Below are 25,204 nucleotides of genomic sequence, written 5' to 3'. Positions count from 1 at the left end.
GAATTTGGGGATGATCCAAGGAACATCGTGCTGGGCGCGAGCACCGATGGAGTCAATCCGTTTGGCAGCCAGAGAAGCACACATAGCACCTGGCCTGTGTTTGTGTGGATGTACAACCTTCCCCCTGGTTGTGCATGAAGAGGAAGTACATTCACATGAGTATGCTAATTAAAGGGACGAAACAACCAGGGAACGACATCAATCTGTATCTGGGGCTGTTGAAAGAGGAGCTAGACACGCTGTGGAAAATGCCAGCCAATACGTGGGACGCCGCAGAGAAAGAATATTTCCCTATGAGAGCCGCACTGCTCACGAGGGTGCACGACTATCTCGGTTACGGATATCTCGCGGGGCAGGTGGTCCACGGATTTTCTGGATGCGTCAGGTGCATGGATGACACAACGTATCACCAGCTAGATAGAGATCCCGGGTCTTCGAAAACCATGTTCATGGGACATCGAAGGTGGCTTCGCGACGATGACCCATGGAGAAAACGCAAGGATCTATTCGATGGTGAAACCGAACCCCGAAGACGCCCGCGTACGAGGAGCGGCAAGGAAATAGACGAGTTGTTGAAAAATTGGAAAGATTGCCCACTGCCAGGAAAGAAGCAAAAGGCGCCAGAGCCGGGAAAGAAGCGAAAGGCGCCAGAGCCGCTGCTGAAGGTATGGAAAACGAGGTCTGTTTTCTGGGACTTGCCGTACTGGAAGATACACCGTGTGCCTCACAGCCTTGATGTCATGCATATCATGAAGAACGTGTGCGAGAGTCTGCTTGGTACCCTGCTCAACATGCCAGAGAGGACCAAAGATGGGCCGAAAGCAAGGGCAGACTTGAAATCAATGGGCATCAGGGAGGAGCTTCACGCTAATGATGATGATGATGATGATGATGATGATGATGATGAGGCGAAGCAGGACACGGAAAGTCGTCGCAAAGGCAAAAAGGCCAAGAAGACTGGAAATGACTACCCTCCCGCGTGCTTCACTCTAAGTCAGTAGGAGATCGAGCAGTTTTTCACCTGCCTCGTAGGAGTAAAACTTCCTTACGGTTACACAGGGAAGATAAGCAGATACCTAGACCCAGCGAAGCAGAAGTTCAGCGGGATGAAGTCTCACGACTGTCAGTGCTGATGACACAGATACTTCCAGTTGCAATCTGTGGGATCATGGACGCGCACGTCCGTGAAACGCTATTTGGCTTATGCAACTTTTTCGACGTCATCTCTCGAAAGTCGGTTGGCGTGAGGCAACTCAGAAGGCTACAGGAAGAGTTTGTGGTGATACTATGCGAGCTTGAGATGTACTTCCCGCCCATATTCTTCGATGTTATGGTGCATCTGCTGGTCCATATCGTGGAGGATATCATCCAACTCGGGCCGACATTCCTGCACAGCATGATGCCGTTCGAAAGGATGAATGGTGTCATCAAAGGATACGTTCGCAACATGTCACGTCCAGAGGGAAGCATAGCCAGGGGCTTTCTGACCGAAGAGTGCATCTGCTACTACACGAATTATCTAGGCATTGAGAACCCCATTGGTCTGCCCGTCAACAGGCACCTCGGCAGGCTCGCTGGATGGGGTCACTGCGAGGGTCGCCACGAAATGCATGTCGACTTCGAGGGTCGACTTGCCGACTTTGAAAGAGCAAACCTAGTCGCGCTACAACACATAGACGTGGTCGATCCTTGGGTGGTAGAGCAAAAAACCTTTATTGAGAAGACGTACAATGACCGAGGCTAACAGAGGACGAACGGAGATATAATCAAAGAGCACAACTCATGTTTCACGCGTTGGTTCTAGCAGAAGCTTCTATCGTACCCTTTACATGAGGATTCTTCCGCGGAAGAACAACTCATATTCGCCTTGTCACAGGGCGCCGAGCACAACCTGATGACCTATGAGGCGTATGATATCAACGGCTACACATTCTACACCGAGGACAAGGACATGAAGAGTGATGGTTATTAGAACTCCGGGGTAACGATGGAATCCTATACCAGTAATGACAAGGACAGATACTATGGAAGGAGCGAGGAGATCTAGGAGCTGCGCTACGCTGGAGAGAAGGTCCCGATGTTCCGTGTCAGATGGGCCAAGAGCGTCCTAAAAGAAGACCGGTATTTCACCACCATGGTTATACCCGAAGCCAAATCCAAAACCGCGGGTGCAAACGTCTCCGCGAAAAATGAGCCATGGGTACTGGCTTCCCAAGTGGACCAATGCTTCTTCCTTACCGACCCGTCAAAGCCCAGTCGTGTTGTCGTGAGGAGAGGCAAAAGGAAGATCATCGGAATGGATGGAGTCGCCAATGAGCAAGACTTCGATAAGTACGGCGACCCGAAGATGGAACATGACGACGACGATGAAGTAGCAGCATACACCACAAGAAGAAGGACCACCCTACCTAAAGGACGTCTGTTCCACAGAAGAACTCCATTTGCGAAAAAGAAGGGCAAGAAGATTGTGAACAGATAGCTAGCTAAGATCGATTGTATTTAAATTGTAGCCTTCATTTCTCGATTGTATTTCATGGGCACTTTTTGAACTCATGAATATTTTTAAATTTCTCGATTGAATATTCATGAGGACACTCGATCTCGATCCCCCTCCATCTCGATCGCTATCCCCCCTCGCCAGATGCCCCTCGCCGCCGAGCACCCCCCGGACCCTCTCCCGCTCCACCGCCGTCGACGACCCCCCGCACCCTCCCCCGCTCCACCGTCACAAATGAATGCAACTAAAAATCCAAAAAACAAATTTGATTATATTTTCAAATAACAAATTTGATGATATTTTTAAAAAAATTATTACTGTTTTTATAAAAATTTATTACTGTTTCGTATTCATATGCATTTTCTAAAAAATTATTAGATGCAACAAAAAAAAAACAATAATAAATTACTTATGGCGCACCGCTGGCTGGTGCGCCATTGCTATGCAAAAAAAGTTACTTATGGCGCACCTCTGGGTGGTGCGCCATTGCTATCTAAAAAAAAGATTACTTATGGCGCACCGCTCTGGGGTGCGCCATTGCTATCAAAAAACATTCTAATGGCGCACCGCCAAGGGGTGTGCCATTAGTAATTTTCCCCCTAACTAATTCGCCCGATCCCTTCATCCTTCCCTCGCCAGATCCACTTTGATCCCCCCCTCGCCACACCCTCACACGCGCCCCCTCCTTCCGCTGCCCGGTCGTCGTCCCCGGCCCGACGCCATAGCCGCGCCACTGTGCTTGCCCTCTCGCCCTCTCCCCCGCTCGCCTTCTCCGCCAGATCCCGAGCCTCGCCGTCGTGTTAGCCGCGGCCATTGTCGTCCCCGCACCTTGGCGGCAAGTCCACGAGCTCCGCTTCGTCCTCCCCGACCCCGGCCTCGAGCTCGTCTCTGCTGCATCACCCTCATCTTCCCCCTCGGGCACTGCCACCCTCTGCTGCTACTAAGCTCTCGCCGGCCTCCTTGTGCCACCCGGTGAGGTTCCCCTCTCCCCCTGCCGCTCTCCTCTTCCACCCTGAAAATCATTTCTTCTTCCTCCCGCTGGCCGACAATGCGTCCTCAGTGTGGTGGACTGCGTCGTCGAGGTTTCCACCTGGTGCACCGTCGACATTTACAATTGAAACATGTTCAACAATTGACACAAGTTCAGAAATGTACAGTCTTTGCTAAAGTAATTCAGATGTTTGGGCCTGAACTTGGAGTAGAAAATCTATTGTAAATTCAGATGGTTACTGGATTCAGTTTGAGTTTGCTATTGTACATTGTTATTCACAGTAATCTTCAGTTTTTCCTCTTAAGTTTGCTACTGCATTCGAGCAAGATCTATAGGCTTCCTTGCAGATTAACTGAAGCAAGATCTATAGACTTTTCTTAAACTTGTAAATGCATGCCTTATTACTGTCCTAGTAGATTGCATTGACTGTTCCAACCAAGCTAGTATGGGTGACATCTGTACCTAAGTGTGCTTTGAAATATTCAGCTAACAACTAAGTTTGATAATTGGTGGTGCCTGGCTAGCTAGTACCCCAAATAACTATTCTGCTCTTAGTTCCATGTTACTAAAGTTGCGCTATTTATTTAAATATAAACCAACAGAATTTGAAATTCAAGTGCTCTTGAAGTGTTCCAGGATTCTGTTTTTTGACTTGGGGATCTGTTGTTTCTAAATAAACCAGCAGAAATCAAATGCCATTGTTATTCATTAAAAAAACTGATTATTACTCCTGATAATCATGCTTACAGTTTCTTGTACTGCATGCAATTCTAATTTTTCAACTGAGTACTGCATACAATGCCATTTTTTAAGAAACAGCAGCAACAACAAGTCCTACTCCAAGAACTACTCTTAAATTTAATTTACTGAAGAGAAGAGAAGAGAAGAGAAGAACGAGACACTAAATTCCTACACTACTGAACAAGACGAAACAAAATTTTATGTTCTATTTCATGAACTAAATAGTCTTACCTTTGAAAATATTCAGCTCAGCTTGGAGTATTACATTGTAAATCACAGTGCTATTTTGTTGTAAGGGAAAAGTATATTTAGGTCGCATCAATTTGTAGTTTGTGTTTTTATTTGTTCCTGATTTAAGGTTGTGGCCTGGGCATTGTTCTGCTCCTTACATCTATCACTATCGTATATGTCAAACTTGAGATCAAGCAAATAACTATTCTGGATACTCCTGTTTACTTCATGCTGAGAACTTCAGCTTCTTCAAGTTGCTGGACTACATGTTCATTGGTACTACTTGTGATGCTGCTCCTGTACTACTTGGGATTTTTGTCAACTTGTGATGCTGCTGCTGTACCCCGAGAGGCCCTTGAGTTTGCCGGAATGTCGATTAACTTCCGTTCTGGCAAATTCCGGTACTCCATATGTCCTATTTTCAGCAAAGGTCATGCTGAAATTTTCCGTGAATTTTAGCATGACTTTGCTAAAAATAGGACATATGGGGTACTTGCGACTAATGCATGGGCCGGGGTATCTTAGTACTTAAATTAAGTAGGATCAACTGCCCCTTTATTCTTGCTACATTAAACACATATGATGAATTCATGTGTGGACAGACGAAAAAGCAACTGCCATAGGTGGCAATAGAGCCAAGTGATTAGGCCCAACTTAGAATTCTCCTTCCCTTTTCTTGATAGGGTATATTATTAGAAGATACCCATATATATCAGTCAACCAAGGATGCCTCGGCATCGATAAACCGTAAATGATGAAAACTTAACTTAGCATTTAGGGTGCCTCAGCGTCGACAAACCCTAAATGATAAAACCTTGGCTTTTAGGGTGCCTCGGTGTCGATAAGAACCTAAATGATGAAAGCTTAGGCTTTTAGGGTGCCCCGACGTCGACAAACCCTAAATGATAAAACCTTAGATTTTAGGATGCCTCGATGTTGACAAACCCTAAATGATGAGACCATGATAATTCCTCACAAACCCTAAATGATGAGATCTTGTTCCTTAACAATAACACCTTTTTGACCAAACCTTTTTCCTATTTAGAGCGAAACATGGCCCACAACGATGAGGCCGGCGGTTCGGGCGGCAAGGCATTCTGGGAGCTATCCCATGAGATGGAGGAAGAACCTCACCGCTATGAGGATGCCGCGGAAGACACCAATCCTGACTACACAACCCCTAGTGGCGTCGGGGATGACACCACTGATGGTGCCGTCGAGGATGCCACCACTGATGATGGCAGCGCACGCACAGATGGCAGCCAACCGAAGAGGCAACGGAAGGACCGGCGCCCGAACGTGATCCTCACCGTCAAGGAGGAATTTACTGAAGTGAACTCCGATGGGCATCCAACGACGCCCAAAGAAATAGTCAAGGGGTACTCGGTTCAGCTCGGGTGCATTCTCCGGAGCACCGTCTCAATCAACACCGAGAACCTAAGGCATAAGGACCGAGGGAATTTGCGCAACCTCCTCTTCACGAAGCTGCACGAACAATACAAGTTCCCCGCTGAATTTGAAAACACACGCCTCTCAGGGAATAAAGGGAACAGTGCTGCCCTCACGACGATGAAAACGACCATGTCTACTTGGAGAAGCGCGGTGAAGAGAATGATTGACAAAGGTGATAGTTATGAGAAGATCAAGGCGAAAAATCCTTCGATCGGCGAAGATGACTACAAGGAGTTCAAGATCAGGTGCGAGAGCAGCGCAACCTCTGAATCAAGTCAGTGGGGGAAAGAAATGCAGGAGTTGAACTTAGGGGAACACAAACTCGGTCCCAGCGGTTACAGAGTGGCGGAGCCTATATGGGACAAGGAGGACGCGAAGCATGCTGAGCAAGGCCTACCTCCCCGCTTCGAGAAATACCGTGACAAGCAGACCAGGAACTATGTCAGGGCCCGGTACAGGGAGGACCCGGTAACAAAGGTGCTTACCACGGATCCGAAGACCAGGGTGCTTGAGCTTGTTCTGGTAAGGAATACACCCCTGCGTAATTAGCTCCATATGGTTGCATTCTAATTAATGAAGCCAAATTTCTAAATGGTTCACATTCCTTCCACAGGAGACTGAAAGCAGTAGCGCGGGGTCGTCTCAGAGCACCCCTTGGGACAACACTCTAAATAGGGCGTTGAACGTAATGAAAAACAAGGATAAGCTCAGTAAGCCGTCGTCAGCTGGTCGTGTGGCCGGCAAAGGCTTGTCCACAAAATGGTCGTCATACTATAACGCTGGTGGGCGAAAGGAGAGAAAGACCAGCTCGGAAAGCCAGTCGCGTGAGGTTCAAGAATTCAAGGCACAAGTGGCGCGGATTCCGGAGATTGTCCAAGAGCAAGTGCAACAACAACTGGGATCGACGCTCACCGCCATTGTGCCTACCTTGATTCAGGGGCTGACGATGTGGATTGCGGGCGGCTAACAGGGGCCGCCCCCAGTTCCCAGCTTCACGGCCAGCAACTCGCACAACGCACATGCGGCGTCATTAGTGTCTCCGGCGGAGGCGGTATTGGTGTCTCCGACGCTGGCACGGGCATTGGAGCTTAATGTACCCGGGTGTACGCCGGTCGTCACCTCGGCAGCAAGCGGCCCCTCCGTCAGTTGCACGCCCGCTGTTGGCGGTGCCTCGACATTAGCCGAGCTCGACGCCATCACGGTAACTACTTAAGCCTCTCGGCCGATGACTTCATCTCCTTGCCTTTGACTGGGCATCCCTGACGCCCTACATGTTTTCGCAGGGCGCCGCTGACGTTCCACGCACTCTCCTGCACTTCATGGGCGGCGAGTTGATCGATGTCGCCAAGGGTAGAATCGTTCAACCGGGCAACCCCATGTTCCATGGTAATCCGATGCCACCCACCGTGTATAGGGTTGAACTGGTTCAGGTGCTGCTAGGCTTCGATGAGTTGTTACCTCCGATTCGACCAGCTGGGGCCGACGAAGATGATGTGATGACCCTCAGCGCCTGCGTAAGCTGGCCCCTTCTTTGGCCGAAGAGCCAGATTCGTTTGGGGGCGCGGGACACCACCCCACAGACAACACCGCTAGTCGTGCCGGCGCCAAGCCATGGCAAGGCCGCCGCAACGCTACCGGACATGCCGGACATCCCTATGGCACAGGATCCGGACAACAACGACAACGATGATGGTACATTTACCAACGTCGATAAGTACTTTGCCGAACATGGGTACGGTGATGAATTCCTCGGGCCTCCTTCTCAAGAACCCAACCCTGAAAAAGACGACCGCGATCATGCTGGTGCCGTGGAGAAACCAAATTGCAACAGGCGTCCTCTGGCGTTCAGTTCTCAGGAGATGCCTCTAGCTGCCGCCTTCACCGAGCCTCAGATAGCCGAGGTGCCAAATATTATCAGCCCCAACACACTCAAGAAGGCGGTCTGTGAGCAGAACTCGATCCCATTACAACAGAAGAAGAAGGGACGGAAAAGAAAGAGTAACAAGGGTGCCAGCCAGCCGGCACCGAGTACGATTCATGCTCAAGACGGTCCACCTTCACCTAAGGATATCTCGAGGAGGGTGCATGTGGCGGGTAGGCCGATGCTACCGACTAATCTGCTCAATGCTGCAACCGGTGCTATGCGGAGTCTGCATGACATTGTTCTTTCTTTGGAGAAGCGGTGTCTCTCCGAGAATGATGTGGAATACCCGGTTTTCGTGGCCAAGGTGCCATAGGGCAAGGGCTTTGTGGATAACGCCATCGGGGGTACGATCGTCCTGTGGTTTGATGACATCTTCTCTATGTTTAACCTTCATCCGCTGCACTACATCTTCGTTCGGCTATTTTCGCTGACTATGGAGATGCGGATCATTAGAGACAAGACCCCGGACATCGTGATAGTTGACCCCTTGTACATGTGTGCCAAGATCTTGGGCAGCGCTAGGGACCGGCAAGTCGCGAGTTCTTACCTCGAAGGCGTCATTCTGGCAAACCTAGATAAGGATAACTTCCTCGTGCCTTACTTTCCCGAGTAAGTCATCCCCTCACCGCCTCGTAACATATGATTTCTTAGATTTTGATCATCCTTTTTTTTCTAACATTCCGTGTTTTGTGAAGTGACACACATTGCACACTCATCCTATTAAGCCCGAAATATTCCATGGCCACGTATTTCGACTCGGACAGTCAGTCAAAGAAAGACTACACAAATATCAAGAAAGTTCTTGATGATGTTCTCCCTGGCTACGCCAAATCTGGAGGCACCTTCGCCAGGCCAGTTCATAGGTATGGCAAGCACGTGTTCTCCCACACTACGATGTTCCCCTGCATCACGCAGTCGCCTGGCGGTCATAAGGATGCCTACTACGCCCTCCATCACATGCGGGCGATTGTACGGGGCCATAATCACCTTCTGCTACCAAATAATCTCAAAGATTGGGCCGCAAGATTGTCGGCAATCCAGGATGCGGACATCAAACAAGAATTCTTTCGCATCCAGTCGGAGTTTGCAGAAATCATCCATCAAGATGTCCTTCGTACCTCGGGGTAGTTCTACCTCAAATATCAACCGTCCAACAGTGAGATAGACACAACGCTACAAATGCAGGCTGACAACGCCCGCGATTTCATGACCATCACGAGAGACGGCGGCTTCATCCATGCTCCGGTCCCTGAGTCGAGTCGAAAGTAGTGATGCTATGTGTAGTTCTGAAACATCGATTGGCCCATATTGTAATTAAACTTTAATGAACTTGTATGTCTCTTTGTTTGGACAGTCGTTCAACTTATATGTAATCGATGCTATTTATTAGTAAGACCATGAATCGTGCTATTAATGTGTTGCTTTTCTCTTCCGATCCTTTTGTTGCATACTTATATATTGCTTATGTATTGTCTGTGAATTGTTACTAACGTTTTGTTTGGCTAGTGCATAGAGATGCCGTTGTTTGTCGTGTACAAGGGTAAGGTTCCCGGAGTCTACGACGACTAGGAGGAGTGTCGGAGATAGGTTCACCATTTCAGCGGTAACAGTTACAAAGGGTACACCACTAGGGCGGAGGCGGAAGTTAGATACGCGCGCTATCTAGCGGGAGAGAGGAGGAGGAACCGGATGAAGACCAGTTTCATCGCGATGATGCTCATCGTGATGACCGCAACTCTCTTCTATGTGATGGTAGTTTAGATGATCGATATCGACTTGTAATGTGAATACAAACTCGCTACTCGCGGTTTGGAGACTTGTAATGTTCTAACTTTGTTCGGTATTTTAAATTTAGAGACTAATCTGATGAATTGTATTCGGAGACTAATCTTCTATTGTATTCGATAAGTCTGCTGTTTATATGTTGTGCTCTCTATATTCTGTCCAATAATATGTTTTGTAACCTGTGAAAATATCAGACAAGAAAAAAAATCCCTAATATTCATACTAGTGGCGCACCACTCAGAACACTAATGGCGCACTGCAAAAAGGACTCTAATGGCGCATCATGCACTAGTGTGCCATTAGTATGCCAAAGCACATGGGTAAATATGCCCCCTGCGAGGCATACTAATGGCGCACCGTGGGCTATACTAATGGCGCACTGCGTGGTGCACCATTACTATACCAGATACTAATGGCGCACTAGTGGTGCGCCATTAGTAAAAAATTCTAATGGCGTGGTGCTAGTGGCGCACCTGTAGTGCGCAATTAGTAGGCAAAACAGGTGCGCCACTAGTAGGCCTTTTCCTAGTAGTGCGAGCGGCAGTCGGCTGTGCCAAATCATCCAAGGCACCGGCCTGCGGCCCCGCACCGCCCAGCGTTTCCAGACGGTGGTGGCGACCGCAGGCATCGTTCACGCGGTCATCACCGCCGAGGGAGGAAACCCACAGCTGCCGGAGGGGCCCGATCCTCTGCCCGTGTCGTTCTCTTCGACACAGCGCCGGCTCGGGAGGTCCTCCGACCCTTCTTCCTCCCTGCCGTATTGTCCGCAGATCCGACCTGCCGCCGCCGACATCCCGGCAACCCTCAGGTATAAGTTCTTCAAAAGCGGCCTTGCTCTACTGCCCCAGCTCCCCAAGTGTCTGCATGTGCATCTTTTTCTACTCCCATCAGCTCTTCCAAAGCCACCTAAATTTTTAGTATTATTAGAGGTAAAGCTACTTCATGCATTCAAATCTAGGGCTTTGTTCAAACAACAAAGAAAGGGGGGAAAGTTGTAGCATGAATCTAGGACTTGATTCAAAGAGGACATAATATGGTGAAACTAGTAGAGACCGGATACCCAACCGGTCTCTTGGTTGAAAAGGGAAATAATGGGAAAACGCAGTACAAACTGGATAAGGAACAGATCTATTATTGGTTGGAAAAAGGATAGAAAGTGGCGGCTGGTGGACAAGTCAACAGAGTATGTCCAGGATTAGATTTGCTGCCATCACATAGTAAAAGGTCTCCAGGATTAGATTTGCTGCCCTCACATAGTAAAAGGTCTCATGATTAGATTTCTGCCCTCACATTGTAAAAGGTCTCAGGATTAGATTTGTTGCCCTCACATAGTAAAAGGTCTCCAGGATTAGATTTGCTGCCCTCACATAGTAAAAGGTCTCCAGGATTAGATTTCCTGCCCTCACAGAGTAAAAGGTCTCCAGGATTAGATTTGCTGCCCTCACATAGTACAAGGTCTCCAGGATTAGGTTTGCTGCCCTCACATAGCATGAACAAACTCGGCATCACCACTTTATGCCTCCTCGTAGGTACATTGTGCTGATGCGTCCATTGTCGCATGTCCTTATACCAACCTTTTGCTATTGTTAATGCAAGGGCGCATGTAAAATGAAGCGATCACACTGTTACCTTAGGGACATGTCTAACCAGTGTTATTGTTAATCTAATGCCTCCAGTGATAAGAAGTAATTAAACTGTGTTACAAATGGCACTCCTGCTGTTTTCCCCAGTATGATAAGTAAGTTGCTCCTTTACGCTGCTGAGTGTCCTGGTGTCCCCACGGTCCCATGCCCTTAAACCAACTCTTTAGCTGCTGTTGATTTACTGTGTCTGGTAAACAAGCAATGCCACCATTAAAGTAATCCCATATTTGAGGAATCTCATTGTTGATTGTAATGCTTCTGGTAACATGAAGCATTGCTGATGTTTTAAAATTTCTACTATCCTTGCGTGATTGCCATGAACATAATTAAGATGCTTCTTTTCATTTTGTATATGTTTCGTATATTTTTATTGACCAGCAACTATTTACTTTCTATCTTTTTGTGCAGATAGGGATATCCATTTCACCTTGTTGCTATTGTGAGCTTTTGGTGAACTGCACAAAACACTTTTTTTGGAATGAGTGTCTTGTGCAGTTCAACTAAAATGTCACATGGGCAACATCTCTCAATTTTGGTGGAACTGCACAAAATGGTGATTGGAGTTTCCAAAATCTACGTCAAGTTCTGCTGGTAATCTCGTGCAACATTTTATTAGCCTTTGCAAGATGGAGCCATCACTGTCACCACAATGGCACTTTATTTTAGTGGAACTGCACAAAAGGATAAGAAAATTATAGTTGCATCTTACATGAGCCGGACAGCCAACCTTAATGTTCCTCAATTTTAGTGCAACTACTAAAGAAGAACCTGCCAGCTCACAAGAGCAAGTACTTCTTGCTAGCTGAATGATGCAATCTTTGCTTCATTTCAGGTGAACTGCAGAAAAAGGTGCATGAATTGAATCATGGAACTCCAGGCAGACCTCATCCAAGTAGAGCTGGAGGTTGAGTTCAAGGAGGATGCTATTAAAGCGAAATCATGCTCTCCTGTCTCCTTGTTTGTGCTGTGTAAACATGCTGTGCAAACAGGAATACTCAACTACAGATGTTGTGACGGTCAAGAGCATTCGCCAAGTTCTTCGATTGTATGACATGGCTAGCCGAGATGGATTTAATCCCGATATTCACTTTATCAAAAGGCTCTAATGGGTTGGTTCTGAATCTTGCAAGCTGGGAATCGGTGAGATGTGTAGGAATCTTTGTTGTACTTATTATTTGAATCTTATTTGTTGGTTCTGAATCTTGCAAGCTGGGAATCAATGAGATGTGTAGGCATCGTTGTTGTACTTATTATTTGGATCTTATTTGTTGGTTCTGAATCTTGCAAGCTGGGAATCAACGAGATGTGTAGGCATCTTTGTTGTACTTATTATTTGGATCTTATTTGTTGGTTCTGAATCATGCAAGATGGGAAACACGGCATGATGATGCAGAGGACAACAACCATAACAAACAGTTCAAACTTGGTAGTATTATCTTTGTGAAAATGCGACAAATGTGCTGATCGTGTGCGTCCCGAGAATAATAATTCTAATTGTTGTGCATGTTGATCCTTCGGCACTGATAGAACAAGCGAATGCATTGTTTGTTTTAAGTATAAATTTCTATTAAAGCTAATTAAATTTAAGTAAAGTGACCACTAACTCCTGTTATTACAGTACCAATACAGACTCGCTCGTGAACCGACGTGTGGCTGAGGGTGCATCTTCTGCCGGGCGTGCAGCGGACGAGGGAGGGGTAGTAACTATTGTCGCCTGTACACACTCAGCTTACTGTTCAATCCAGTTCCCCAAGGGCTAAAAAACGAACTGCTACCGCCGCCTACACACTCGTTCACTCGAAGAGACTCCAATGGCGATCCGAGGGGTGAGCCTGCTGGATATGGACTTCAGCAAGGAGTTCCCCTTTGAGTTCGCTGTTCAGTCCTATGGCTGCACCAAGTTGAATGTGATGTACACCAATGATACAGACTCGGTGAAGCTCTGCCTCGCCTTAGTCCTATGGCTGCACCAGGTTCTGGAGCATTCGCCCATTTCATCGGCAGTGCCGACTGCACCTTCGCTACGGTGAAGAGAAGGAAGAACGCGACGATTCGACCATCTGGTGCAACAAGCTTGTCGACATCCAGAAGCAATACAAGATCATCAGCAACGGGCAGGAGAAGGACTCCGTGGTTGACCTCGCTGAGACCATCATCGACCCTTGATACGCCAACATGAAAGAAGACGACCTGAACATGTGGGAGGTACCTCTGAATCTAGCCTACATAACCTACGCGGCCAAGGACGCATACGCATGATACGACATGTACACGCAGATCTTGGACATGAGGGCGTGTCTGCTTCCCGTAACCGATGAGTACACAGATAGCCGCAGCGTCATGATCAAGCGTGCCAGGAAGGTCTAGATGTTGTACTTTATCTGTTTATAAGCACCTTTATCATCTGAGTGTTTCATGCATTAGCCTATGTGTCGTAATTATCTGTTTTGTCCGAAATATTTCTTTTAAGAACCCATTAACCTGATTGCTTTTTTTAGTGGCTATTTGCTTATGTATGTAAACTAGTTCACTTGTCCGTAAAAAAATAGTTCACTCGGATGCCGTGCTTTGAATCTCCTTCCTCCCAACATATTCCCCTCCTCAGGTGGACCCAGTAGGTCTCTGAATTTTCTCCCACTTTCTTTTGCGATGTAAACTGAGTTTTCTCCCAGTACTTTCCCCTAGAACCAACTCAACTATCCCACATCTAGCCTAAAAAATAATAATACCCCACGTACTATTAACTCATCAAAATAAAATGATATTTTATTTCGTAAGTTGAAAGTTCTTAAAAAATAATAATAATAATTGTTTATATATAACTTGGCAAGTTAACTCCTAGTGATTGCATACATAAGCTTACAAAGATTTTACTGACGTGCAATCATGTGTTTATGTTTTTATAACATTTCTCCGTCTAGCCCAACATGATATTTTCACCCAGCCCAGCAAGTCTGCAGATTTTGAGAAAAATGCAAATGGGATTTAAACGGGCTGCATAGATGCTACATCATTGTTTCACCCAGCCCACCAAATGGACTAAAAAACTGGACTGGCTGACATGTGGGCCAGTAGGTCGAAGCCTAAGAAGGCGTTGGATTTACATCCAACGGCCGACATTCTTCTTCAATCTCTCGTCTTCTTGCTCCAGCCGCCGAAAGCAGCACCAGTCGTGCCGCGTGCTCCTGCCTCTCGTGGCCGGCTGTGATGCCGCGGAGGCCTCACCGCCCCTACTACTCCCACCGTTGGCCCAAGGTATCCGTCTACTCCCCCACCCCCTGTTATTCTGTGGCGACGATAGCCTCACGCCGCAGCCGAACCAGTGAACCCTCGTACTCCTCTCCGCGTGGGCATCCACTGTCGCGTCTTCCCCGGCTCCGCGTCGTCCCCTTCCTAGGCCTCGCCGTCGTCCACCGCCTTGATGCTCTCGGCGCGGTGTGGTCAATGTGGTCAACGGCCGACTTCCATCGAAAGAGTACTGTACGTGGAGAGGCTGACAGCTGGGTCCAGGGCCACATCCCAGTTTTTTTGTGATTTGCCAAGTTAGTCGCTTTGTCAGGCCTGTTGGGCTGCAAATCTTTCAAGACGAGGAGAGCTTCATTCGGCTGGCCGAGAAAATGGCCTATCAGTAATGAGAAATGGGATGTACATTTTTAAAACACATCAAACCGGCAATTAGTTTCAAATATCTTTTTTTTCATTTCGAGATTTTAAATTACATTAATTTTTATGCGTGGAGAATTTGTTGGATTTGATATTGATATACATTTATTTTTAAAATTAGTTTGAATTTGAGTCAAAATTTCGGGATTAAAAATAGTTCGGACCCGCACCGAAATATGCAAAATTTCGTATAATTTTTTAAGCGTGGCCACAATATGGGCTGTAATGCTAACAAAAAGAATATGGTCTCCAAAAAAACCTTAAGAATTAGCAAATGGGCTGTAAATTATTAGAAATAATGGCAGATGGGCTGTATGCTATTTTCCACAGATTTGAGGCTTTCCTAAAAAAAGGTTGACGCACAAGCAGTGATTGTTGGATGTCCATCGAACGGCCGTCGTGCTTCTACAATCTCCGCTCTTCTTGCTCCAGCCGCTCAAACAAGCGCCGGCGGGACTGCCTGCTCCCTCCTCCCCGCGGCCGGCTGTGCTGCCGCGCAGGCCTCACCGCCCCACCGTACTCCCATCGCTGGCCTAACCATCCCTCTACTCACCCCCACCTGCTGTTATTCTCCGGCGACGGCAGACGAACTAGTAAACCCTCATACAGTCGTACTCCCCTCCGCGTGGGAAACAACTGGCGAATCTTCCCTGCCTCCGTGTCGTTCCCTTCCTAGGCCTCACCGTCGTCCACCGCCCTGGTGCTCTCGGCGCGCCCTGGTCAACGTGGTCAACGACCGACATGCATCTGAAGTGGACTGTACGTGGAGAGGCCGACAGCTGGGTCCATGGCCGCACGCAAGGAAATGCCTCCTTATTACGCGTAAAATAATGATTCCTCCACCTGACATCAGGGACCCACCGGAAGGGCCTCTGTATTTCACGAAAAAACGTTATCGCCGCTGACAGCTCGGACCCACCAGCTATATCTTCGCATGCAAGGAAGTGCCTCCTTATTACGCACAAAAAAATGAATACTCCCCCTGTTAGCTGGGACCCAGTATAGTGGCAGGCTGACTTGTGGGCCTACTAAGTTGACGGGGACGGATGACTTTGTCAACTTAGTCAATATGCATGATTCTATCTCCAGTGACCGTACAATGTCCATCCAACGACCGTAGTGCTTCTTCAACCTCTGGTCTTCTTACTCCAGCCGCCCAAACCAGCGCCGGTCGTGCCTCGTGCTCCTGCCTCCCGTGGCCGGCTGCGATGCGGCGGAGGCCTCACCGCCCCCTACTACTCCCACCGCTGGCCAGGCCATCCCTCTACTCACCTACACCCCCTGTTATTCTGCGGTGACAACAGGCTCACACTGCAGCGAACCAGCGAACCCTCATACTCCTCTACGCGTGGGCATCCACTGTCGCGTCTTCCCCGGGTCCGCGTCTTCCCCTTCCTAGGCCTTGCCATCGTCCACCGCCCTGGTGCTCTCGGTGCAGCATGGTCAACGTGGTCAAGGAACGGCTTCCATCGGACATGGACTGTACGTGGAGAGGCTGACAGCTGGTCCACGGCCGCATCAAGGAAGTGCCTCCTTATTACGTGCAAAATAATTATTTCTCCACCTGACAGCGGGGACCCACCGGACAGGCCACCGTATTTCACAAAAAAAAACGTTTGCCCCTGACTGCTGGGACCCACCAGCTACATGTTCGCACGCAAGGAAGTGCGTCCGGGCAAAAAAATGATTCTCCCCCCTGACTGCTAGGACCCACCAGCTACATCTTCGCAGGCAAGGAAGTGCTTGACAGTTGGGACCCACCTGGTCGAAGCGTGCATAGCGTTGTCATTCTGACCGCAAATGTGTACGTACATATATACTGGTGGATGTAGAGGCGCACACGTGTCGTAGTAGAGGCGCGTACGTGTCGTAGTAGAGGCGCACACGTAGCATCTACACGTAGGTACAGTGGCCAGGGTGCAAGAAAGAAAATATGGCCACGTATGTGAACATATGGGCGGGGTCTCGAACGCCTACTCGCGCATACGTACGGCCAGGGCCCGTGTACATGGCTGGGTCGGAACGGAGAAACAACGTCGTCGTCGTGTTCATGGGGAGGCAACAGAATGCATCGTGTTCATGGGGAGGCAACGGAATGCCTCGTGTTCATCGGGAGGCAACGGAATGCCTCGTGTTCATCGGGAGGCAACGGAACGCGTGGGAGCCAACCGGCTGGGTCGGAATGGAATGCGTGGTCATGTTCATCGGGAGGGCTTGGACGGAACAAGCAATGGAAACGAGGCCTGGCGTACCGCACAACGGAGGAAATGGACCCCATACGTTCGGAATGGGGTCCTGTTGATCGGGAGGGGTCTGGCGTACCGCAAAACGGAGGAAATGGACCTCCTACGGTCGAAACGGGGGTCCTGTTGATCGGGAGGGGTGTGGCATACCGCAAAACAGAGGAAGCGGACCTCATACGGTCGAAACGGGGGTCCTGTTGATCGGGAGGGGTGTGGTGTACCGCAAATCGGAGTAAACGGACTTGTGTTGGAGCGCTACGGTCGAAACGGGGGTCCTATTCATCGGGAGGGGTGTGGCGTACCGCAAAATGGGACTCCACGGGATATTGTTCATCTCCACCGTCGACCTCCTCCAGCCTCCACGGGCTCCTGTTCATCCAGCCTCCACCGCGCGCTACTCCACCGGCTACTGTTCAACCACCCCTCCACCGTCTACTGTTCATCCAACCCTCCACACCACGAGATCCTGTTCAACCACCCCTCCACGGGCACCCCTCCACCGTCTACTGTTCATCCAGCCCTCCACCACACCACGTGATCCTGTTCATCCAGAGGCAACGCCACCGCTCATAGTTCATCCAAACCCCCCTGCAACGCTAACTGTTCATCGTAGAGGCAGCATCGATCGCCTTCAGTTAGCATCAGTAGCAAAGGAATCAGGTTCAGTTAATAGCCATCGATTGATCGCTCGGATTCAGTTAGAGCCAACGCCTCGCACACACGCGCGTACGTGTACGAGAGAAACGCGCATCGCTCGGCCCCTGACCTCCCACCGTAACCAGGAACTCCCCGAAATTTTCCTACCCCTCGTTTCTACCATGGTTTTTTCCGTCATGGACGGCCCAAAGAATGTCATGCAGCTGCGTCTCCATCCCGCTCAGGACGAAAAGCCCATTTTCTGTCATGATTTTTTGTCATAGAAGTAGGAGCACACCACATCTATGATGATACCGGGTTTTGTCACAATTATCGTCATAGAAGTGTCATATGTATGACAGAAAAAAAATTCGTTCGACCTGAAATGTCATGGATGTGTTTTTTTTGTAGTGCCTTACGGTGACGACACAGTGGAACTCTCAATGAAAGCACCAATGTCGGTGTCAAAACCGGCGGATCTCGGGTACGGGGTCCCGAACTGTGCGTCTAAGGCGGATGGTAACAGGAGGCAACGGACACGATGTTTACCTAGGTTCGGGCCCTCTTGATGGAGGTAATACCCTACGTCCTGCTTGATTGTTCTTGATGATATAAGTATTACAAGAGTTGATCTACCACGAGATCGTAGAGGCTAAACCCTAGAAGCTAGCCTATGGTATGATTGTATCTTGTCCTATGGACTAAACCCTCCGGTTTATATAGACACCGGAGGGGGCTAGGGTTACATAGAGTCGGTTACAAGGAAGGAGATCTACATATCCGTATTGCCTAGCTTGCCTAGCTCGCCTTCCACGCCAAGGAGAGTCCCATCCGGATACGGGACGAAGTCTTAAATCTTGTATCTTCATAGTCCAACAGTCCGGCCAAAGGATATAGTCCGGTTGTCCGGAGACCCCCTATCCAGGTCTCCCTCAACAACGGTATAATCATAGTCAGATATGTTAAGCAACAGGTGAAGTAACTGGAGAATGCATAGGGACGTGACTGATGAATACTGGAAATATTCTTGCTGAAATTAAATCAGATTATTTGAAGAATCGCATGTTCTCTTTTCATTCCAAGACCTTGTACTTTTGATTAATATGGATTGTATTTGAATTTGATAATGATGGACAAAAACATTCAAACAATGAATTGATTGATCAGAAAATAATAACAAAGTTGAGCACAAGAGAGCAATAATCTGCCTTCTTGAACTAATAGCATGCATTATCCACTTAAGAACACTGACCCTTACCCCTCATTTTAACTTATGAACATTTGAACAAAAAAAAATCGATGAACAAAATCATCCACTAATACTGAAAAATACATCTCATCTCATTTCATCTCATCTGAAAAAATACGTACATACATGGAAAAACATTGCTATGAACAAAAAAATCTTTGAAAAAAATATGGACAAAATCATCGGGGAGGGCAGGGGCTTACTGGGGCAGGGGCACGCGCGGGAGGTGACGGGGCGGCTTGGGGAGGCGACGGCGCACGCGATATCGGGGCAGGGGCGCGACGACGGCGTCGATCGGGGCGGGGGCGCGAAAACGGCGATGTCGGGGACGGCGTCGGGGTAGCTCGGCGACGACGGCGACTAGGCGAGGCAACAGCGCAGCAGCAGCAGCCTGGCGGCGTCATTGAGAGAGGAATGGCGGGTGGGGTGAAATTTGCTAAGTGTTTGGTTATATAACAACCACCTTTGGTCCCGGTTCATGCCACCAACCGGGACCAAAGGTCAGTTTTTAGCAGCCCAAAGGGCGGGAAACAGGGACCTTTGGTCCCGGTTGGTGGCACAAACCGGGTCTATGTACCACCAACCGGGACGAAAGGTTGGTGCTGCCCGGGGCCAAATCTTTAGTCCCGCCTCGCTAGCTGAGAGAGCTCAAGAGTGGTTTGTAAGCGCTGTTGCGCCCACCCTCTTGAGCTCCTCTCAACTGCACGATTGCAAGCCTAATCTGCCACTCCTCTGCCTATGGGCATACTGGGCCTACTGCGGGCCTGAATCCTGGCCCAACAAGCTGGTTGGGTTTCTAGTCGTATTCAGGTCGTGGTGACCGAGTAGGTGGCTTTTTTTAAATGTTTCCAGTTTTTTTGTTTTTTTGCTTTATTTACTTTTTTTCAACTTACAGCTAAATACTTACTTTTTTTGAATTATTCTTTTTGCTTTTAGGTCACAAAAAATTTAAAACTTTCTGTTAGTGCCATTAATTTTCAAATTTGAATAGTATAAATTTGAATTTTTTGAAATTTGTGTGAATCAGTAGTTTGTGAATAACTTTACTATAAAAATAGATTTTTGAGTGGTTCTTTTTCCTTCTATTTAATATTACTGTGTTTTATCATTATATTCAATTTGGTAATTTTTAGGTTATTTGAAATGTCTGTTTTAATCAAAAATAGATTTTGTTATTTTAGTTTGCTATTAAAGTTTCTAACAAAAAATTCCTCTGTGAAATTTCTTTTTGCTATTAATGTTTTGAACAAAAAATACTTTGATAATTTTAGTTGCATAAATTTTATATATTTTTAGTTTCAAAAAAACTAGAGGTTTATAAAAGCTTTTTAGTTGATTCCTTTCGATATTAAAGTTTTATAAAACCTTTTTAGTTGTTTTTTTTGTTATTGAAGAATATTATAGTTTTGTTTTAGTTGAATCTTTTTGCATAACAGAATATTTTAAATGAACCATTGAAAGCCACGTCATCAATTTTCAACCCTTTCAAAATTCATTTGGTATTTTTCATGCATTTACTGATTATTTTAATCTAAATGACCCTGAAATTGAAAATCACTACAAATGAATTCTGAAAAGGTTGAAAGTTGTCATGGTATCATCATTTCACCCACATAGCATGTTATAAAAAGTTGAGAGGGTTACGACAAAAAACTGGATGCACTTCGTGTACAAAACGAATAATCTCTTTCGAAGTATCAGGGTTTTGGACGAAAACTCATATGTTACAAAGGTATTTCATTTTTTGAACTTATTTGAACTCCAGACTTTTTGTGTGTTCAAAATGAACCATTGAAAGCCACATCGTCAATTTTCAACCCGTTCTAACTTCATTTGGTATTTTTCATGAATTTACTGATTTTTTAAGCTAAATGACCCTGAAATTGAAAAGCACTACAAATGAACTCTGAAAAGGTTATAAGTTGGCATGGTATCATCATTTCACCCACATAGCATGTTATAAAAAGTTGAGAGGGTTACGGCAAAAACTCGATGCACTTCGTGTAGAAAACAGACAATCTTTTTCGAAGTATCAGGGTCTTCATATGAAAACCCATCTGTTATAAAAGGCATTTCATTTCTTCACATGTAACTGTAGTGATATTCTAGATCAAAGGCATCATCATAATAGTTGTGGAGAGAAAGTCTTCACTTTTTCTTCGCTTGTGTCCTTTGCTTGTTGCGCCATGACCATGGATAATCTTCACCGTTTAACAGGATGCTTGGGTCAGCCTTGACTTTCAAGGGAGTAATTTCATAAAACTTTTCATAATCTTCAGACATGTCTATCTTACCCTTCAATCCCACGATGACTCTTTTTCCTGAAAGAACTATGTGGCGCTTTGGATCATCGTATGATGTATTAGCTTCCTGAAAGAACTCTTTTTCTCGGTCTGGTAGACATGTCCTTCACATAGAAAACCTGCGCCACATCATTGGCTAGGATGAATGGTTCGTCTGTGTACCCAAGATTATTAAGATCCACTGTTGTCATTCCGCACTGTGGGTCTACCTGTACCCCGTCTCCTGATAGATTGACCCATTTGCACTGAAACAAAGGGACCTTAGAATCATGTCCATAGTCAAGTTCCCATATGTCCACTATGTAACCATAATATGTGTCCTTTTTCCCTCTTGGTTGCTGCATCAAAGCGGACACCGATGTTTTGGTTGGTGCTCTTTTGATCTTGGGCGATCGTGTAAAATGTATTCCCATTTTTCTCGTACACTTTGTAAGTCAATACAGACGAAGATGGTCCCCTGGCCAATGAGTATAGCTCAGCACAAATAGTGTTGTCACCCTTGAGACGTGTTTGCAACCAACTGCCGAAAGTCCTAATGTGTTCACATGTAATCTAGTCGTCACACTGCTCCGGGTGTTTGGAGCGAAGAATATTGTTGTGTTCATTGACATACGGGGTCACCAAGGTAGAATTCTGTAGAACTGTGCAGTGTGCTTGAGACCAAGAATGTCCGTCCCTACATATTATTGAGTCCGCTCCTAGCGTGCCTTTTCCAGTCAGTCTCGCCTCATACCGCGATTGAGAGAGACCAATCTTCTTAAGGTCAGGAATGAAGTCAACACAAAACCCAATGACATCCTCTGTTTGATGGCCCAAGGAGATGCTTCCTTCTGGCCTAGCGCGGTTATGAACATATTTCTTTAAGACTCCCATGGACCTCTCAAAGGGGAACATATTTGAGGGATTCCTGGATTAGGGGGTCTCCGGATAGCCGGACTATATCCTTTGGTCGGACTGTTAGACTATGAAGACACAAGATTGAAGACTTCGTCTCGTGTCCGGATGGGACTCTACTTGGCGTGGAAGGCAAGCTAGGCAATACGGATATGTATATCTCCTCCTTTGTAACCGACCTTGTGTAACCCTAGCCCCCTCTGGTGTCTATATAAACCGGAGGGTTTTAGTCCGTAGGACAACATACAATCATACCATAGGCTAGCTTCTAGGGTTTAGCCTCTTCGATCTCGTGGTAGATCAACTCTTGTAACACTTATATCATCAAGAATAAATCAAGCAGGACGTAGGGTTTTACCTCCATCAAGAGGGCCCGAACCAGGGTAAAAACATCGTGTCCCCTGCCTCCGGTTACCATCCTCCTTAGACGCACAGTCCAGGTCCCCCTACCCGAGATCCGCCGGTTTTGACACCGACATTGGTGCTTTCATTGAGAGTTCCTCTGTGTCGTCGCCGTTAGGCTTGATGGATCCTACGATCATCGATAGCGATGCGGTCCAGCGTGAGACTTTTCTCCCCGGACAGATCTTTCTGTTTGGCGGCTTCGCACTGCGGGCCAACTCGCTTGGCCATCTGGAGCAGATCGAAAGTTACGCCCCTGGCCACCAGGTCAGGTTTGGAAGCTTAAGCTACACGACCGATATCCGCGGAGATTTGATCTTCGACGGATCCGAGCCCCTGCCATGTGCGCCACGCGGTCACGATGAGTACGATTTAGCTCTACCATCGGACCGTATTCAGGAGATCGCACCGGTAGCCGCACCGACCCTCAATTCAGAGCCAGTTCGCCATCCGTGGACGGGTGGATAGACCCCGTCACGGAGGCCGTACCCCCTGCGGCGAAAGAGCCAAATATCAACTTTACCCTTCATGAGAGCCGTGTTGCCAAACTACCGGATCCTTCTCCGGCCATGGACTCCGAACCGCCTGCGCCCATTCCTGTCGAATCCGGTTGGGCACCGATCATGGAGTTTACCTCCACGGATATTTTTCAGCACTCGCCCTTCGGAGACATACTGAACTCATTAAGGTCTCTTTCCTTGTCAGGAGGATCCTGGCTGAACTATGTCCGGCAGGATTGGGATGCGGATGATGAAGAAATTCGCCGCCCACCCACCACCCATTTAGTAGCGACTGTCGATGACTTAACCGACATGCTCGACTTCGATTCCGAAGACATCGACGGTATAGACGACGATGCGGGAGGCAAAGAGGAACCACTGCCCACAGGGCACTGGACTCCCATTTCTCACACCCAAAGAAAATAACGACGAGGAATGGAAGGACGCAGCGAAGGGTGGTTCCCTCGAGCAGCAGTCAAAGCGGCGGCGTAAACGCCGCTCCAAATCCCGCCTCAGCAGAAATAACGATCACATAGACCCAGCGTTAGAGCAGGGTGAACCATTGCCCGACCACGGCAACACGGAAAATCAAGCCGAACAACCCATCCCCGTCGAAGATAACAGTCCAGACGACATCACACCGGACAGGCGCCAGGAGAAACATAATGCCCACCAAAGGCTTGATGCCACGACAAGGAGCCTGAAAAAACAGAAGCAAAGGCTCAAGGCTGCACAAGACACACTCAAAATCAAATGGAGTGAAGTACTCAACACAGCAGCGAAGTACGGTAGTAATCGCCACACCAAGAGCTATCCGAAGCGAAAGTTGCTACCTGAATTCGACGAGGAGGCCTTAGATCCTCCACAATTAAAAAATAAAACGGCCATCCGGTCGGATAGACGACCTCATAGCCAACATAAAGCGGCAATTAATGCTGCACATAAACCAGTACGCGATCCACATAAGGGCTCGCATCAAAAGGACGGCCCAACCAGATCCATCTATGGACCACGCAGGCGCGCTCGAACATACAATGCGACACAACAAACATCCGAATACCATGGTACACCCAAATACAGGGGTGCCACACACCCTCTATGTTTCACCGATGAGGTGCTGGATCATGAATTTCCAGAGGGATTCAAACCCGTAAACACAGAGGCGTATGACGGAACAACAGACCCTAGGGTCTGGATTGAGGATTACATCCTCCATATCCATGTGGCTCGAGGAGATGATCTCCACGCCATAAAATACTTACCCCTCAAGCTCAAAGGGCTAGCTCGGCACTGGCTTAAAAGCCTCCCAAAAACTCCATCGGAAGCTGGGAAGAGCTCGAAGACACCTTTCGGGCAAATTTTCAAGGGACATATGTCCGACCACCAGATGCAGACGATTTAAGTCATATAACTCAACAGCTCGGTGAGTCAGCCCGAAAGCTTTGGAACAGGTTCCTCACTAAAAAGAACCAAATAGTCAACTGTCCGGACGCCGAAGCCTTAGCAGCTTTTAAACATAGCGTCCGAGATGAATGGCTGGCCAGACACCTCGGTCCAGAAAAGCCGAGAACAATGGCAGCATTAACAAGCCTCATGACCCGTTTTTGCGCGGGCGAGGACAGCTGGTTAGCCAGATGCAGCACCAGCGACCCAAGTACCTCGGAAGTCAGGGATGGAAACGGGAAATCATGACGCAGCAAGAACAAGCGCTGGAATAAGGAAGACAGCCCGAAGAGCACGGCAGTAAACGCCGGATTTAGAAGCTCTCGGCCAGGCCAGCAGAAACCGCCCTCCAAAGGCAACAGAGGCGAACTATCCAGCCTAAACAAAATTCTAGATCAAATATGTCAGATCCATAGCACCCCGGATAAACCTGCAAATCACACCCACAGAGAATGTTGGGTCTTCAAACAGTCCGGCAAGCTCAACGCCGAACACAAGGGGCGGGATACACCAAGTGAAGACGAGGATGAGCCTCGCAATCAAAGCATAGGGGAACAGAAGAAATTCCCACCAGAAGTCAAACAGTCAATGCGTTACATGTGATAAA

The 25,204-nt window shown here is 47.7% G+C and overlaps 1 protein-coding gene across 1 annotated transcript in view; it reads left to right on the top strand.

Moving 5' to 3' along the window:
- The first annotated feature begins 5,513 nt into the window (after positions 1 to 5,513).
- Positions 5,514 to 25,204, top strand: part of LOC147992361 (uncharacterized) — a 41,973-nt gene continuing 22,282 nt past the window's right edge. Inside the window, exon 1 of the mRNA XM_087539011.1 lies at positions 5,514 to 6,330. Within this exon, the coding sequence (XP_087395137.1) occupies positions 5,514 to 6,330 (817 nt within the window). The remainder of the gene's footprint in view (positions 6,331 to 25,204) is intronic.

The sequence above is a fragment of the Triticum urartu genome, chromosome 1A (assembly GCF_056163025.1).
Source record: "Triticum urartu cultivar PI428250 chromosome 1A, HENAU_Tu73, whole genome shotgun sequence".
Taxonomy (NCBI): Eukaryota; Viridiplantae; Streptophyta; class Magnoliopsida; order Poales; family Poaceae; genus Triticum; species Triticum urartu.
The sequence above is the reverse complement of the archived record's forward strand: the minus strand, read 5'-3'. Positions and strand labels throughout refer to the sequence as shown.